At 44.6% G+C, this 17584-nt stretch overlaps 2 protein-coding genes and 1 pseudogene across 11 annotated transcripts in view; all 3 read right to left on the bottom strand.

Moving 5' to 3' along the window:
• The window catches only part of LOC456264 (zinc finger protein 701), a 68932-nt gene that overhangs the window by 15216 nt on the left and 36132 nt on the right, over positions 1-17584 (bottom strand). Inside the window, exon 1 of one of the 2 annotated variants that reach the window (XM_016934346.4) lies at positions 1383-1440. The exons of the other annotated variant lie outside the window; for it this stretch is intronic. The gene's annotated coding sequence lies outside the window, so the exon portion shown is untranslated. Of the gene's footprint in view, positions 1-1382; positions 1441-17584 lie in introns of those variants that run through there. 2 annotated transcript variants of the gene reach the window in all.
• LOC107969561 (large ribosomal subunit protein eL39-like) lies at positions 6113-6500 on the bottom strand (annotated as a pseudogene).
• Positions 6157-17584, bottom strand: part of ZNF808 (zinc finger protein 808) — a 36779-nt gene continuing 25351 nt past the window's right edge. For 8 of the 9 annotated variants that reach the window (XM_024351954.3, XM_063802175.1, XM_063802176.1 and 5 more), the window contains one exon: positions 6157-17423. In XM_024351954.3, coding sequence (XP_024207722.1) covers positions 14902-17423 — 2522 coding nt within the window. In that variant the 3' untranslated portion in view covers positions 6157-14901. The remainder of the gene's footprint in view (positions 17424-17584) is intronic. The other variant, XR_002940814.2, reaches the window with a different exon arrangement.

Here is a 17584-nt window from a genome sequence, read left to right as displayed (position 1 = left end):
GAACTAAGACATAAGCAAACTTTTTCAATCAAGAATACTTGGGTGACCAGGTGCGGTGGCTCACGCCTGTAATCCCAACACTTTGGGAGGTCGAGGCGGGTGGATCACCTGAGGTCAGGAGTTCGAGACCAGCCTGGCCAACATGGTGAAACCCTGTCTCTACTAAAAATACAAAAATTACCTGGGCTCCATCCTCACATCTTATTTAATCTCTTGTTGCTCCTTCTCCCCAATTCTTCGATCGTCCTCAATCTCCATATATTTCCGCTTCTTATCCCATCTCTGCATCTCTGCCGCTCTCCCTGTTAAATTCTCTCTTCCCTGTTGTACGCCCCGTCCCCACTCTCTAGCACCCCAGATCCCCAGGCGTCCTCCCTGCTGTGGTTCTCCCTCTGTTCTCCTTGCCACCAGCACCACTGTGCTCTGTCTGCCCTGGCTCCAAATCTCTCATCTCTCTCTCTCTCACTCTGATGAGCCTCCCTCTTTGCTGCCCCTCTCTACCTTGCTGTCTGTCCTTCATCTCTCTGTACATCTAGCTTTTCTCTACATTTCTCCAGTTGCTTTTCTCCTCCTGCTTTCTTATCTTTTTTTTTTTTTTTTTTCACTTTTGCTGTCTCTTGGCAAATCCCTCACCCATCCTCTACTTTGCCATCTGTTATGGGTCTTTCTCATTCTTCTTTTCTCTGTCTCAGGTTTTCTACTGCTCTCTGTCTCCTGATCTCTTTAGCCCACACAATCACAGGAGGGTTTGAAGTAAGACGCCTGCATCCCGGAGAGGCTCATTTTTCAGGGGTTGGAGCTGGGCAGGCAAGAACACACCGTGTCACAGGACTGGCCCCGGCACCTCCCCAACGCTGGCTCAAGGAAAGTGGTGACTGCTAAGGGGAGACTTGGGGTGCAGCAAGGCCCAGCATGAGGCGGGAGGTGGGGTGCGACGACGCCTTCGGACAAGGGTGGGGTCCACAAGATCCCAGCACCAGGCAGAGAACGCGGCCTCCCTGAGACTGGGATAGCGGCGTTTGCGCTTCAGGCGCCTACAAGGTTGAGACAGGGAGGCGCCCAGGCGGAAATACACATCTCGGGTGAGGACTTTGAAAAGCGCGGGGAGGGAGGAGTTAAAAAACGGTTTTGAGCACAGAAACTACGCGATAGGAAGTGTATACATCGCCCTGTAGCAGAAAGACTGGAGACGGGAACAGCCTCAGGGCGACTTTAAACACAAAAGGAAGCGACTTCCGGATTCCCAGGGGAACGTCTGCATTTGCTCTGGTTGAAGGAAGACGGGCGAGAATTTACAGGTCTGTGGTGACCCCACGTCCCAGGTACGGAAGTGCCGGGGATATGGGGAGTGCAGACTTAATACAACACAGAGCAAAACTCACCGCCGCGGTGCGACCTTCACTCCACGGGATCCGCTTCCTGGTCTGCGCGCATCTGTGCGCACAGGACTAAACCCAGGCCTGGGTGGAGCCAACGAGAAGGTGGGCAGGGCCTGATCGAGGTAGAGGCGGGGCCCCAGGCGGAGAGACCTTGCCCTTTAGAACCGGCAGAGGGCGGGGCCGGGGCGGGACCTGTGCGTCTCTCAGCCTCGCTCCCAGCGACTCTATTTTTCGGGCTTTGGAGGCGAGAGCGGTCAGGAAGGCTGAAGCACGATTCGAAAGCCCTGGAATTGTCTGGAACGGGGATGCAAGCAAGAATGTAAAATGCAAAGCCCTGCCTGGGCGGAACGTACAATTTCATGCTGACGGCCCACAGAACAGAACAGAAATCCTCTCCCTTTCTATTCTCCATTCACTCAAGAGGGAGAGTCCACCCTGTGCTCAGCTTCAGAGACTTTCCTAGGTCCACCGCCTGGGATGCGCGACGGAGTGCTCAGGCCAGGGAGGAGTGAGGTCACCACCTACTGCTTAAACATAGCAGGAATGCGGCCAGGTGGGCGGGAGCCTGAGGACCAGCGGCGGGAGGATCGCTGAGCCTGGGGGTCCAGGCCAGCCTGGGCGACAAAGTAACACACCCCTCCCGCAGGGCTCCCCTCATCGTCTCTTTTACTTTTTAAAATAAAATTTTGATTGTGTGAGATAGGGATACAACATTATTCTTTTCCATGTGGATATCCAGTTAATTGTCCCAGCACATTTGTGGAAGAGATCTATTACTTTCTTTTTTCTTTTCTTTTCTTTTTTTTTTTTTTTTTTTTTTTGAGACGGAGTATTTCTCTGTCGCTCAGGCTGGAGTGCAGTGGTGACATCTCGGCTCACTGCAGCCTCTGCCTCCTGGGTTGAGGCGATTCTCCTGCCTCAGCCTTCGGAATAGCTGGCATTACAGGCACAGGCCACCATGCCCGGCTAATTTTTGTATTTTGGGTAGAGACGGGATTTCCCCATGTTGGCCAGGCTGGTTTCTAATTCCTGACGTCAGGTGATCCGCCCGCCTCAGCCTCCCAGAGTGCTGGGATTACAGGCCTGAGCCTGCATGCCTGGCCAGGAAAACTTGTAGAAGTTGCGCCTGCATGCCACCAGACTCAGGTTGCGTGACCACGTTCCTCTCAAGGTTCCGAATTATTTAAAAGTCTGTAGCTTTAAATTTGAAATAGCTGATGTTTGAAATATTTAATTTCCTACTGACATACAGGTACTATCTCCCTTGTTGCTTGCCTTTCAGGAAGAGCTCCTAAGTCCTTCAGAAGTACATCTCTGGGTCATTATGCTGAAAAAGGGTTTAATTACTTTCTAAAATATTCTACTTCAGGCCGGGCGCGGTGGCTCAAGCCTGTAATCCCAGCCCTTTGGTAGGCTGAGGACGGCGGATGGCCTGAGGTCGGGAGTTCGAGACCAGCCTGACCAATATAGAGAAACCCCGTCTCTACTACAAATATAAAAATTAGCCTGGCGTGGTGGCATGCGCCTGTAGTCCCAGCTACTCGGGAGGCTGAGGCAGGAGAATCGCTTGAGCCCAGAAAATGGAAGCTGTGGTGAGCCATGGTCATGACATTGTACTCCAGCCCAGGGAACTAGAGTGAAACTCAGTCTCAAAAACAAAACAATAATAATAATAATAATAATAATAATAATGATAAATACAGCTGGACAAGGTGTCTCAAGGCTGAGCGAGACTCCGTCTTAAAAAAAAAAGAAAAAAAAAAGAAAACTACCAGTTACACAGTAGGGCGACCTCAAAAACAAAGGGAATTGCCTCCTCTTAAAGTTTCTCTCACATAGGTGCTTAGGTAAAAACTAAGGTATGTCTACCTGCCAGTTGGCTGACAGTGTAACAAAACTCATTACTTTGTTGATTTAAAGCTATCCTTGGCCGGTTGCGTTGGCTCCCGCCTGTAATTCTAGCACTTTGAAAGGCCGACGTGGGGGCATCACCTGAGATCAGGGGTTCGAGACCAGCCTTGCAAACGTCATGAAACCCCGTCTCTACTGAAAATTCAACAATTAGCCGGGGGTAGTGGTGCATGCCTGTAATCCTAGCTACTCAGGAGGCTGAGGCAGGAGAATCGCTTGAATCCAGAAGGCGGAGGTTGCAATGAGCCGAGATTGTGCTATTGCACTCCAGCCTGGATGACAAAAGTGAAGCTCCATCAAAAAAAAAAAAAAAAAAAAACACCTATCCTTGGTATTTTAGTGCGCAAGTACGTGAAAGCATGACTGTAATTATCTTAGAAGCATACATTGTCATGGGACATTGGGTCATCTGGACATTGTGTTTATGCAGGAGTTTGTCCTTGTAGGTATGATTAAACTGCTTTTCTTAACTGTAAACATCTTAAGACTGTGAGTCATGCGTGAGCAGTAAGGAATGTGTCTTGCTAGTTTTAATGGACTTGAACTTTGTCACCCTAGCTCCCCTAGGATCCTGTTTAACAGTTTATCCACTTATGCACCAGAGTCCTAAGCACAATTATGGAGACACCATTCTTTTGTAATGTATCTGACAGACTGAGCTTCCGCCCCAAGAACATAGTAATAGCAATACTAAGTGAAATATTACAAAGTTTTGTGTATCTATGTAATTATCTATTATTTGCATTTTAAATTAGCTAAAGTTATACAGAATGGGTTTTTATTTCAATCCAATACTAGAAATATATCTTTCGGCCCAGCATAGTGGTGCATACCTGTAATCCCAGCACTTTGGGAGGCTGAGGCAGGTGGATCACCTGAGGTCAGGAATTCAAAACCAGCCTGACTAACATAATGAAACCCAGTCTCTACTAAATACAAAAGAATTAGCCAGGCATGGTGATGCATGCCTGTAATCCGAGCTACTTGGGGTGCTGAGACAGGAGAATCCGTAGTACCTGGGAGGCAGAGGTTGCAGTGATCCAAGATCACACCATTGCACTCCAGCCTGGGCAACAAGAGTGAAACTCCGTCTCAAAAAACAAAACAAAACAAACTATATATATATATATATATATATATATATATATATATATAATCTTTCACAAATGGACTCTAATCCCACAAAGTTGTAAAGCATTTCCCTATGGTGAATAAATATGAAGGAGTTGAGATTTTGGAACTGATTTGTGCTTTCCATTACACTCGTTTTTTCCTTATTCTATCTTGATTTTTTCTGTGTTCATGAGCTTGTGATCCAAAAGTATCTACTAGGTCTCAATGAATTTAGAAATCTATTTTGCCAAGGTTAAAATGCACCCATGACACAGCCTCAGGAGGTCCTGATGACGTGTGCCCAAGGTGTTCAGGCTGCAATTTACAAATTTAGGGTGACATGAGACATCAATCAATACATATAAGATACACCTTGGTTCGATCTGGGAAGGTGAAATAACTGGAATTGCGGGATTCCGGGTCACAGGGAGATAACAAATGATCACATTGTTTGAGTCTTCGATCAACCTTTCATTGAATACACAATTTATATGTGAGAGAGGGTGGAGGAATAGTTACTTATGCCTTAGGCTGGCTCAGTGACCCTGCATTCTTACATAAAAAATAGGCCAGGGGAAGCAGTCAGATAGACATTTGACTCAGGTGTGCAGAGGGATGGGTTCTTTCCTACACCTGTGAAGATAAGCTCTCAGTTTACATTGCCAGGGTGAAGTTCAACAGAACTCTTTTGGGGTGGAGATCTTGAGGCCCACAGTCTGTGAGTGGAGTATGTAGCTTTTTTGTTTAGTCCTTGTAGCTATATTGTTTAGGAATAAAATGGGAGGCAGGTTTGTCTGACACAGTTCCCAGCTTGACTTTTCTCTTTGGTTAGTAATTTTGATTTTCCTTTCTCAAGTATTGTGACAGACATAATGCTTTGACACACTGATATTGTTTTTTATTTTATTTTTTCAGATGGAGTTTTGCTCTTGTTGCCCAGGTTGGTGTGCAATGACGTGATCTCGGCTCACAGCAACCTCCGCCTCCCAAGTTCAAGCAGTTCTCCTGCCTCAGCCTCCTGAGTAGCTGGGATTACACAGGCATGTGTCACCATGCCCTCCTAATTTTGTATTTGTATTTATTTATTTTTTTGAGACGGAGTCTCACTCTTTTGCCCAGGCCAGAGTGCAGTGGTGCTATCTCGGCTCACTGCAAGATCTGCCTCCAGGGTTCATGCCATTCTCCCCCCTCAGCCTCCCGAGTAGCTGGGACTATAGGCCCCTGCCACAGCGCCCGGCTCATTTTTTCTATTGTTAGTAGAGACGGGGTTTCACTGTGTTAGCCAGGATGGTCTCGATCTCCCGACCTCATGATCCGCCTGCCTCAGCCTCCCAAAGTGCTGGGATTACAGGCGTGAGCCACCGCACCCGGCCTAATTTTATATTTTTAATACAGTTTCTCCATGTTGGTCAGGCTGTTCTTGAACTCCTAACCTCAGGTGATTCACCCGCCTTGGCCTCTCAGTGTTGGGATTACAGGCATGAGCCATCACTCCCAGCCGCTGATATTGTTTTATATAGATTTTTTCCCTAACAGTAAAGTCCAAGGGTCTTTCATGAACTGGGTTAGGGGAGATGAGAAGATTCCCAGGAAACTCCTGGTCTCAGGCAATCCTCCCACCTCAGCCTCCCAAAGTGCCAGGACAACAGGTGCGATCCACTGAACCGAGTGGAGTCTCCATCTCAAAAAACGTTTAACAAAGCAAAACAGAAATTTAGGTAATCTATTATGTCATTTAAAATTTTTTTTGAAATGAAAGGTCTCACATGTTTATTACTGAACCCACCCAACCAACGCGTTCATAACAGATTTAGAGAGAAAAATATATATTCCCAATAAAACATGTCCAAGTCTCCAGATGGTAGTGACATTTTCAGCTTGAGTAACGTGATTATGATGCTCACACAGCATAAATATGTGTGCCATCTCACGTGCAATTCCTTATAGACCCAGCTTGGTTCTTCTCCAATGTCTCCTTTTACAGTTGGACCTGATTTTATTGCCAGTTTTCATTCGAATCCACTGGGAAATCGGACGATTTTACTTTTGGTTGTTGGCCAGAAACCGCTTAATCCTGAAAGTCTTGTGAGAAGACATGACAAGAAGTGGAGTCAAGCACACACCACGATGGTGGAGAAAGGAGGAGAGGGGGCTAGACCTTTTTGTTTGTTTGTTTGTTTTAGACAGAGGTTTGCTCTTGTTGCCCAGGGTGGAGTGCAATGGCAGGCTCCCGGCTCATCGAAACTTCCGCCTCCCGGGTTCAAGCGATTCTTCTGCCTCAGCCTCTTGAGTAGCTGAGATTACAGGTGCCCACCACTGTGCCCAGCTAATCTTTGTATTTTTAGTAGAGACGGGGTTTCATCATGTTAACCAGGCTATTATTGAATTCCTGACTATTGTTTCTCCTGGTTGCTGTTAGTTCTCTTCACTGCAGCACGAACAAGATTAACTTTTTTTCTGTAAAACTGATGTGGATGGTCTGCCTGCCGCTTCATGCATCACTTTCAACATTGTCTTGTCACAACTCAAAATGAGTTATTCATTTACAAACTGTTTATTTCTTTTGGGCATCAACTCTATAGCCTGTTCATAAACTATCAATGACTTCATTATTCCTGTACCCAAACTTTACAATAAGTATTCTTTTTTAGACAGCATCTTGCTCTGTCAACCATGCTGGAGTGCAGTAGCATGATTACAGCTCACTATAGTCTTGACATCCCAGGCTCAAGCCATCCTCCCACTGCAGACTCCACAGTAGTTGATACTGCAGGCATGTGCCATCATTCCCAGCTAATTTTTGTATTTTTTGCAGAAACGGGGGTCTCACCATGTTTCCCAGGCATACCACTTACTGAAAAGCCTTATGTAAAATCATAAAAATTAATTAATAAAATATTGTAACCCATGATAAGACTAGCAAGGAAATAATAAGTACATTTATACAGCCAGCAGACCTCTAAACAATTCCCTCTTAAGAAAAACGCCACAACTTCTACTTACCACCAGCACACACTATAAGAACTGAAATACATTTAAGATCACTACCTTGTGATGTATGAGTTCAAGTAAATACACAGCATTATAAGGAGTAAGAATTGACTAACGACAGGGTGCGGTGGTTCAGGCCTGCAATCCCAGCACTTTGGGAGGCAGAGGAGGGCAGATCACGGGGTCAGGAGTTCGAGACCAGCCTGGCCAACATGGTGAAACCCCATCTCTACTAAAAATACAAAAAAATTAGCTGGGCACGGTGGAAGGCAACTGTAATCCCAGCTACTCTGGAGGGTGAGGCAGAAGAATCATTTGAACCGAGGAGGCGTAGGTTGCAGTGAGCCGAGATCATGCCATTGCACTCCAGCCTGGGTAACAGGGCAAGACTCTGTCTCCAAAAAAAAAAAAGAATTGACTAACAGTGTCAGAGGGTTCAATTATGATATCACAACTACAGTTATATAACAGCCAGGCGATACCGCAATTCTATGTACATGCATTGCCCTTAGTTATGTAGTTCACTATGCATGAAATATAAAACACAGACTGTATACTGGGAAAATTTATAAACTTGGATCAGAGAAAACATTTTATAAAACAAATTGCACAATAAAAACATAAAAAATATGATGCAGGCTCCCTGGTCTGAGTGTTCATATTGGCCAAAAGCCATGTTCAGAGTTCTTATTCTCCAATTGGATGTTCCTGCAGATGGGGCCTTTGAGAGAATTTGGTCATGGGTGTCGACTACATGTGAATAAGACTGGTGCTTTTATTTATATTTTTTCTTTCTTTATTTATTTTTGAGATGGAGTTTTTCTCTTGTTGCCCAGGCTAGAGTGCAATGGCATGATCTTGGCTCACTGCAACCTCCACCTCCAGGGATCAAATGATTCTACTGCCTCAGCCTCCCATGCAGCTGAGATTTCAGGCATGTTACACCACACCCAGGTAATTTTTGTACTTTTAGTAGGGAAAGGGTTTCACCATGTTGGCTAGGCTGCTCTCAAACTCCTGACCTCAGGTGATCCACCAGTCTCAGCCTCCCAAAGTGCTGAGATTAACTGACTGGTCTCAAACTCTGGACCTCAAGTGATCTATCCACCTTGGCCTCCCAAAGTGCTGGCATTAGAGGTGTTAGCCACCGTGGCCAGCCAGTCTAAGCTATTTCTAACAGGACAGTGAAATGAGGGAGACAGGAAAAGGAGCATGCCATCATCAACATCAGGGAAGGCTGACACATCTTATTACACAAAGGAAGTTTAGAGCCTGTAGCATAAAACCTGCAATATGTGAAGCCATCTAATAGCACTAATTTGTTTTAAAACCCTGGAGGCAGCCAGGCACCGTGGCTCATGCCTGTAATTCCAGCACTTTGGGAGACTGAGGTGGGTGGATCACCTGAGGTCGGGAGCTTGAGAGCAGTCTGACTAACATGGAAAAACACCATCTCTAATACAAATACAAAATTAGCTGGGTGTGGTGGTACACGCCTGTAATCCCAGCTACTTGGGAGCCTCCGGCAGGAGAATCGCTTGAGCCTGGGAGGCAGAGGTTGCGGTGAACCGAGATTGCGCCTTTGCACTCCAGCCTGGGCAACAAGAACGAAACTCCGTCTCAAAAAAAAAAAAAAATCTGGAGGCAAATTAACATTATTTCTCAAATAAGTACAGCAGGCCAGTGTGTTCATGTACATGACCCCAATTTGCACATACGGTAAGTGAGGGACAAACTTGATCATGGGCCTGAAGGATCCCATGTTTTTAAGCACAATAGTCTGCCAAGAAAGTACAGAAAATGACCAGTCACAGAAAATACAAGAACAGAAAGAAGTATGATGAGTTAATGGGTGCAGCACACCAACATGGAACATGTATACATGTGTAACAAACCTGCACGTTGTGCACATGTACCCTAGAACTTAAAGTATAATAAAAAATGTATATATATATATATATATATATATATAAAGAGAAAAAAAGAACAGATAGAAGTACATCAAGGAAGATATAAGGGCTGAGCTGTGCTGCTGACACTGATGCTAAATCCATTCCTCATGGATCATGTGCTGAGTCATCATGCCCTGCACACACTGATTTAAGCAGCCTCCTATAATTTTGTCCAGTGGATGAATAAGGTCTTGACTTACTCAGTGAAAGTAGTGTTGGAGGGGAGGGGCTCACGGGGAAATTGGGGTGTTCACTATTACAAAATCAATAGGCTGGAAAGCAACAGTATTTTGCATCCAAATCAATGTACCATGTGAAGCAAGGCCAGGAAAAGGAGGGCAAGGGTGGAGGGCAGGAAGTAATGGGCATGTAGGAGTGAACTTTGTGCATGCACATCTGTGGGAATATAATTCCACTAGGATAGACCAAGTTTTGAGCTTGGAGGAAAGTGGAACTAATTTAGCAAATGATAAAATACTGACCCAAGGTTAACTATGCAAATTACAATATGGGCAAGGGACAAGAATGAACGAGATCCAAAAAATCAGCAGTATGGTGGCTGAGGTGAAAGCAGTTTTACAGCTCTTAGGTAAAATGGCCTCTGATTTCTAGTTTCAAGCATATACTCAAAAATATGCCTTGTGTAGATTCCAGAATTTCATACACACACAAAAAATGAGTAAAGTCTACGAGGAGTACAGCAATGTAGAGACCATGGATGTGAAGAAGGATCCCTTGGCTGAGTAGGAAGAGTTGTGTCTGTGAAAACAGAGGCAGGCCAAGCACAGTGGCTCATGCCTGTAATAATAATAATATTAATAATTATGACGTTTTTAAATTTTTTTTTTGAGGAGTGTCACTCTATCACCCAGGCTGGAGTGCAGTGGCACGATCTTGGCTCACTGCAACTTCTTCCACCCAGGTTCAAGCAATTCTCTTGCCTCAGCCTCCCGAGTAGCTGGCATTACAGTCACCTGCCACCAGGCCTGGCTAATTTTTAGTTGAGATGGCGTTTCACCATTTTGCCTAGGCTGATCTCAAACTCCTGACCTTGTGATTCACCCACCTGGGCCTCCCAAAGTGCTGGGATTACAGGCGTGAGCCACCTCACCTGGCCAATCCTTACTAATAACTCATCATTGTGATAGTTAACAAAAATGAAAAATACTTACAATCATAACAACTATAAAAAATATACCTTATTGCAAATCATGTGTTTTCTACATAAACCATGGGCTTATCCAACCATGTATTCATGCACACACATCACATCCTGCCGTTACAAGCGTGGTGGCGTGCATCTCTAATCCCAGCTACTCGAGAGGCTCAGGCAACAGAATCACTGTAATCCGGAAGGTGGAAGCTACAGTGAGCCAAAATCTCACCACTGCACTCCATCCTGGGTGATAGAGGGAGACTCAACTCAAAAAAAGAAAAAAATAATAAAATCAATGATGTGATAAAGCACCCTGTACCACTGACGTGTATCTCCACTTTCCATTCCATTCCTGAAGGGGTGGGCTGCCCCTCCACCCCTGTGGGCGTTTCTCGTCAGGTGGAACGGAGAGATTTGAGAAAAGAAAGAGACATAGAGACAAAGTACAGAGAAAGAAAAGTTGGCCTACAGGACCAGCACTCAGCATACAGAGGACCCGCGCCTGCACCGGCCTCTGAGTTCCCTCAGTATTTACTGATCAGTATCTCTACCATCTCAGAGAGGGGGATGTGGCAGGACAATAAGGTAATAGTGGAGAGAGGGTCAGCAGGAAAACCTGAACAAATGTCTCTGTCATAAACAAGGTAAAGGAAAAAGTGCTGTGCTTTTGATGTGCATATACATAAACATCTCAATGCCTTAAAGAGCAGTACTGCCTCCAGCATGTCTCACCTCCAGCTCTAAGGCAGTTTTCTCCTATCTCAGTAGATGGAATATACAATCGGGCTTTACAAGGAGACATTCTATTGCCCAGGGACCAGCAGGAGACAGGTGCCTTCCTCTTATCTCAACTGCAAAGAGGCCTTCCTCTTTCACTAATCCTCCTCAGCACAGGTGTCGGGCTGGGGAATGGTCAGGTCTTTCCCTTCCCATGAGGCCATATCTCAGGCTATCACATGGGAGAAACTTTGGACAATACCTGGCTTTCCTAGGCAGAGGTTCCTGCGGCCTTTCACAGTGTTCTGTGTCCCTGGGTACTTGAGAGTAAGGAGTGGTGATGACTTTTAACAAGCATGCTGTCTTCTAGCATTTGTTTAACAAAGCACACCCTGAACAGCCCTTAATCCATTTAACCTTGAGTTGACACAGCACATGTTTCTGCGAGCACAGGGTTGGGGCTAGGGTTACAGATTCACAGCATCTCAAGGCAGAAGAATTTTTCTTAGTACAGAACAAAATGGAGTCTCTTATGTCTACTTCTTTCTACATAGACACAGTAACAGTCTGATCTCTCTCTTTTCCCCACAATTCCAAGTCATTAAAAGTTCAGATGCTGCCGGGCATGGTGGCTCATGCCTGTAATCCCAGCACTTTGGGAGGCCGAGGCGGGCGGATCACGAGGTCAGGAGTTCAAGACCAGCCTGGCCAATATGGTGAAACTCTGTCTCTACTAAAAATATAAAAACTAGCTGGGCGTGGTGGCACACGCCTATAATCCCAGCTACTCGGGAGGCTGAGGAACGAGAATCGCTTGAACCTGGGAGGTGGAAGTTGCAGTGAGCCGAGATCACACCACTGCACTCCAGCCTGGGCGACAAGAGTGAGACTCTGTCTCAAAAAAAAAAAAAATAAATAAAACAAAGTTCAGATGCCGGGAGCAGTGGCTCACGCCTGTAATCCCAGCACTTTGGGAGGCCGAGGCGGGCGGATCACGAGGTCAGGAGATTGAGACCAGGGTGAAACCCCGTCTCTACTAAAAATACAAAAAATTAGCCAGGCGCGGTGGTGGGCGCCTGTAGTCCCAGCTACTTGGGAGGCTGAGGCAGGAGAATGGCGTGAACCCAGGAGGCGGAGCTTGCAGTGAGCCGAGATTGCACCACTGCACTCCAGCCTGGGCGACAGAGCGAGACTCTGTCTCAAAAAAAAAAAAAAGAAAGAAAGAAAGAAAGAAAATTCTAATTACAACTGGGCACTCCTATCCTCAAAAAAAAAAAAAAAAAAAAAAAAAAGCCACACCTAGACTCGCACTCCATTTTGCCAGTCATTTCAGGGGTCAGAGTCACTCGGGTTGAGCTTTTCTGGTCAAGCCCCTCATCGCCAAGTTGCAGGGAGGCTCACATTTTCACCAAGTTACACTGACAGGGTCTGAGATGAGTGAGAAGGTGTGTGTGAAGTCTTACATGGGGGCCTGGAGGGGCTAATGGGAAGGGTTGGTCTTATCACCCATATCCTTGAAAATGAGAGAAGCATCTTACGCATACCTATGCTAAAGAAACTTCTTTTGCAAAGTTCTGATGACATTGATTCCCGACAGTTAATTCTTCCTTACAAGAAAATCACAGTAACATTTATAAAATGCAGAAGTGTAAACACACAGTTATTGACCTTAAAAACAGTGAAAGGTCAACTGTAGAACTGAGACATAAGCAAATTATTTCAATCAAGAATACATGAGTCGTCAGGCACGATGGCTCACGCCTGTAATCCTAGCACTTTGGGAGGTCAAGGTGGGCAGATCACCTGAAGTCAGGAGTTCGAGACCAGCTTGGCCCACATGGTAAAACCCTGTCTCTACTAACAATGCAAAAAATTAGCCAGGAGTGGTGGAGGGCACCTGTAATCCCAACTACTCGGTATGCTGAGGCAGGAGAATCCCTTGAACCCGGGAGGCAGACGTTGCAGTGACACCAGATCGCACCATTGCACTCCAGCCTGAACAACAAGAGCAAAACTCCATCTCAAAAAAAAAAAAAAAGAGGCAGGGCACGGTGGCTCATGCCTGTAATCCCAGCACCTTGGGAGGCTGGGTCCGGCGGATCACGAGGTCAGGAGTTTGAGACCAGCCTGACAAACATGGTGAAACCCCGTCTCTACTAAAAATACAAAAATTAGCCAGGTGTGCTGGTAGGTGCCTGTAATTTCACCTACTCAGGAGACTGAGGCAGGAGAATCACTTGATCCCGGGAGGCAGAGGTTGCAGTGAGCTGAGATCGCACCACTGCACTCCATCCAAGGCGACAGAGCGAGACTCCATTTAAAAAAAAACAAACAAACAAAGGAAAAGAATACATGGGTGCTTTTGGAGGAGCATTCTATGCCACTCCAGCCCATGTTTCAACATTTTTCCAGAATGGTCCAGAGGGCCTTGAGGGAAACACGCAACAAATAGCTCCCAGCTGAAGATTTTAACAAATGACATAAGGAAAGGAAACTGAAAAACAGACTAACTGGTTAAAATACATTTTTTTATTTATAATTTTTTTTTAATAGACGGAGTCTCACTCTGTCTCCCAGGCTGGAGTGCAATGGTGCTATCTGGGCTTACTGCAAGCTCCACCTCCTGGGTTCACCCGCCATTCTCCTGCCTCTCAAAAAAATTAAAAAATAGAAAATAAGAAACAAGACCGGGTACGGTGGCTCATGCCTGTAATCCCAGGACTTTGGGATGCCAAGGTGGGCAGATCACCTGAGGTCGGGAGTTTGAGACCAGCCTAATATGGAGAAACCCCGTCTCTACTAAAAACAGAAAAAATTAGCCGGGTGTGGTGGCACATGCCTGTAATCCCAGCAACTAGGGAGGCTGAGGCAGAGGAATCACTTGAACCCGGGAGGCGGAGGTTGTGGTGAGCTGAGATCACACCATTGCACTCTAGGCTGGGCAACAAGAGTGACACTCCATCTCAAAATAAATAAATAAATAAATAAGAAAATAAGAAACAAAAAACAAGATGGCAAAAGTGGCCGACATCTGTTGGCCATGGTGGTTTCAAACTTCTGACCTCAAGTGACCTATGTGCCTTGGTCTTCCAACGTGCTGGGATTACAGGCCTGAGCCACCACACCTGGCCCCATCCTCTTAACATAAACACCTGAATGTCAATTAAGGCTTGAACTCAATGTTAAGTCAACACAAACTCAAGTCAATGCTGAATTGACTCCAATGTCAATTAATGCTTGATGGTTTGCTATACTCACTGCATTGGGAACAGTTATCTCAAAAATGAATTTTCTGATGTTCTGCAAGGAGTGACCTCAGACTGAAGACCTTGCCACACTGATGACATTTGCAAGATTTCTGTCCAGTATGGATTCTCTGATGTCTAATGAGGTGTGAATGTGAAGTAAAGGCTTTGCCACAATCATCACACTTGTGAGGTTTCTCTCCTGTATGAATTCTCCTATGTTTTGCATAGGATGAAGCTTGACTGAAGACCTTGCCTCAATCATGACATTTGTAAGGTTTCTCTCCAGTATGAGGTTGCCAATGAACTGCAATGTATGAACAATGTCTGAAAACCTTGCCACATTTATTACACTTGCAAGATCTCTCTTCATTATGGATTCTCCAATGATTTGCAATCGTTGTAGTGTTACTGAAGACTTTGTGACAATCATTATATTAATCAAATTTCCCTACACCATGAATTGCCTGATGGTGAATAAGCGTTGACCGGTCACTAAAGGCTTTGCCACACTCATTACACTTGTAAGGTTTCTCTCCAGTATGAATTCTCCTATGTCTTTTAAGGTGTGATTTGCGACTGAAAACTTTGTCACATGCTTCACATTTGTAAGGTTTCTCTCCAGTATGAATTCTATGATGACGTGAAAGGTGTGATTGTTCATTAAAAGCCTTCCCACATTCATTACACTTGTAAGGTTTCTCTGCAGTGTGAATTCTAATATGTCTTGCCAGGTATGAATTACGCACGAAAGCCTTGTCACAAATTGTACATTTGTAAGATTTCTCTCCAGTATGAAGTCTACGATGGTATACAAGGGATGACCAGTGACGGAAGGTATTGCCACAGTCGTTACATTTGTAAGGTTTCTCACCACTATGAAGTCTACGATGGCATAGAAGGGTTGCCTTCTGACTGAACGTCTTGCTGCACTCATTACACTTGTAAGGTTTCTCACCACTATGAACTCTGCGATGGCATACAAGGGATGACCTGTTACTGAAGGTCTTGCTGCACTCATTACACTTGTAAGGTTTCATTCCACTATGAATTCTAGTATGTTTTGCCACATAGGAACGACACACGAAAGCCTTGTCACAAACCTTACATTTGTAAGATTTCTCTCCACCATGAAGTCTACGATGCCATACAAGTGATGACTTGTAACTGAAGGTCTTCCCACACTCATTACACTTGTAAGTTTTTTCTCCAGTGTGAATTCTTGTATGTCGTGCCAGCTGTGAATTCCACGTGAAAGCTGTGTCACAAACCTGACATCTATATGGTTTCTCTCCAGTATGAATTCTCTTATGTGACTCAAGAGCTGATTTCTGACCGAAAACTTTGTCACATGCTTCACATTTGTAAGGTTTCTCTCCAGTATGAAGTCTGTGATGACGTGAAAGATGTGATTGTTGACTAAAAGCTTTCCCACATTCATTACACTTGTAAGGTTTCTTTGCAGTGTGAATTCTAGTATGTACGGCCAGGACTGAATTACGCATGAAAACCTTGTTACAAACCGTACATTTGTAAGATTTCTCTAGAGTATGAAGTCTACGATGGTATACAAGGGATGCCCAGTGACGGAAGGTATTGCCACACTTATTACACTTGTAAGGTTTTTCACCACTATGAAGTCTACGATGGCATAGAAGGGATGACCTGCGGCTGAAGGTCTTGCGACACTCATTACACTTGTAAGTTTTCTCTCCAGTGTGAATTCTTCTATGTCGTGCCAGCTGTGAATTACACGTGAAAGCTGTATCACAAACCTTACATTTGTATGGTTTCTCTCCAGTATGAATTCTCTTATGTCTCTCAAGGGTTGATTTCTGATTGAAAACTTTGTCACATTCTTCACATTTGTAAGGTTTCTCTCCAGTATGAAGTATATGATGACGTGCAAGGCTTGATTGATGATTAAAAGCCTTACCACACTCATTACACTTGTAAGTTTTCTCTCCACTATGAATTCTAGTATGGTTTGCCAGATAGGAATGACACGCAAAAGCCTTCTCACAAATCTTACATTTGTAAGGTTTCACTCCAGTATGAAGTCTTTGATGGCGTGAAAGGTGTGATTGTTGATTAAAAGCCTTGCCACATTCATTACACTTGTAAGGTTTCTCTCCAGTATGAATTGCCTTATGAATTACAAGGGCTGAATTTTGACGAAAGATCTTGCCACACTCATTACACTTGTAAGGTTTTACTCCAGTATGAATTCTACCATGGCATGTAAGGGATGACTTGTAACTGAAGGACTTTCCACACTCTTTACACTTGTAAGGTTTCTCTCCAGTGTGACATCTACGATGGCATGCAAGGTATTGCTTGTGATTAAAGAGCTTGCCACATACATCACATTTATATTGTTTGTCTTCTAAATGGGGTATCTGGTGTTTCCTTAAGAGTGAGCTACAATTAAAGGCTTTGCCACTCTCATTACATTGGAAAGATTTTTCTCTCATGTGTACTTCCTGTTTTTGTGGGAGTAATGAAGAATTCAGGGGATTATTCCCATAGTTATTAGAAATATGGATTTGGGGCCTACAGGAAATTCTTTGGGATGTTGAAACCGAGGGAGCATCATTGGTAGACTTCTCAAGTTGATTAGCAATTTCACCTTTGATCTGAAATATGTGGAGTTCAGGCAGATGTGAATAAAAGCTTGATCCAAGCTGATCTTTAATAGGCTTGTTTCCAGCATGCCTGTGATCATGTTGGTCTGTGCTACCAGTCAACTTTTTTATTTTTGTCATGGGTGCTTCATGGCCATTTCTTTCATCTTCCTGACACTGAAACTCAATGTCATGAATTTCTTTCTCAATTTCCTGGAAGCAAAAGTCTCCAATGTGATAACTTCGATGTCTTTGCAATGTCCCTGTGTGGATCACTTCTGTATTGCCTTGCCCTGTTGACAAGACCTCCTTCATCATGCGTTTGGAAGAGATATCTACAAAATATAAACACCAATACGTTTCCAATTAAGTACAGATGGTAAATCATACTGAAGTGTGTAAATATGATACAAAAAACAATACTTATTTTGAAATTCCCAAACATGATCTTCAAAGTTTAGGAACACAAAAAGAGTGAGATTCTTTAGTAAATAAA

The sequence above is a fragment of the Pan troglodytes genome, chromosome 20 (genome assembly GCF_028858775.2).
Source record: "Pan troglodytes isolate AG18354 chromosome 20, NHGRI_mPanTro3-v2.0_pri, whole genome shotgun sequence".
NCBI classification, from domain to species: Eukaryota; Metazoa; Chordata; class Mammalia; order Primates; family Hominidae; genus Pan; species Pan troglodytes.
The sequence above is the reverse complement of the archived record's forward strand: the minus strand, read 5'-3'. Positions and strand labels throughout refer to the sequence as shown.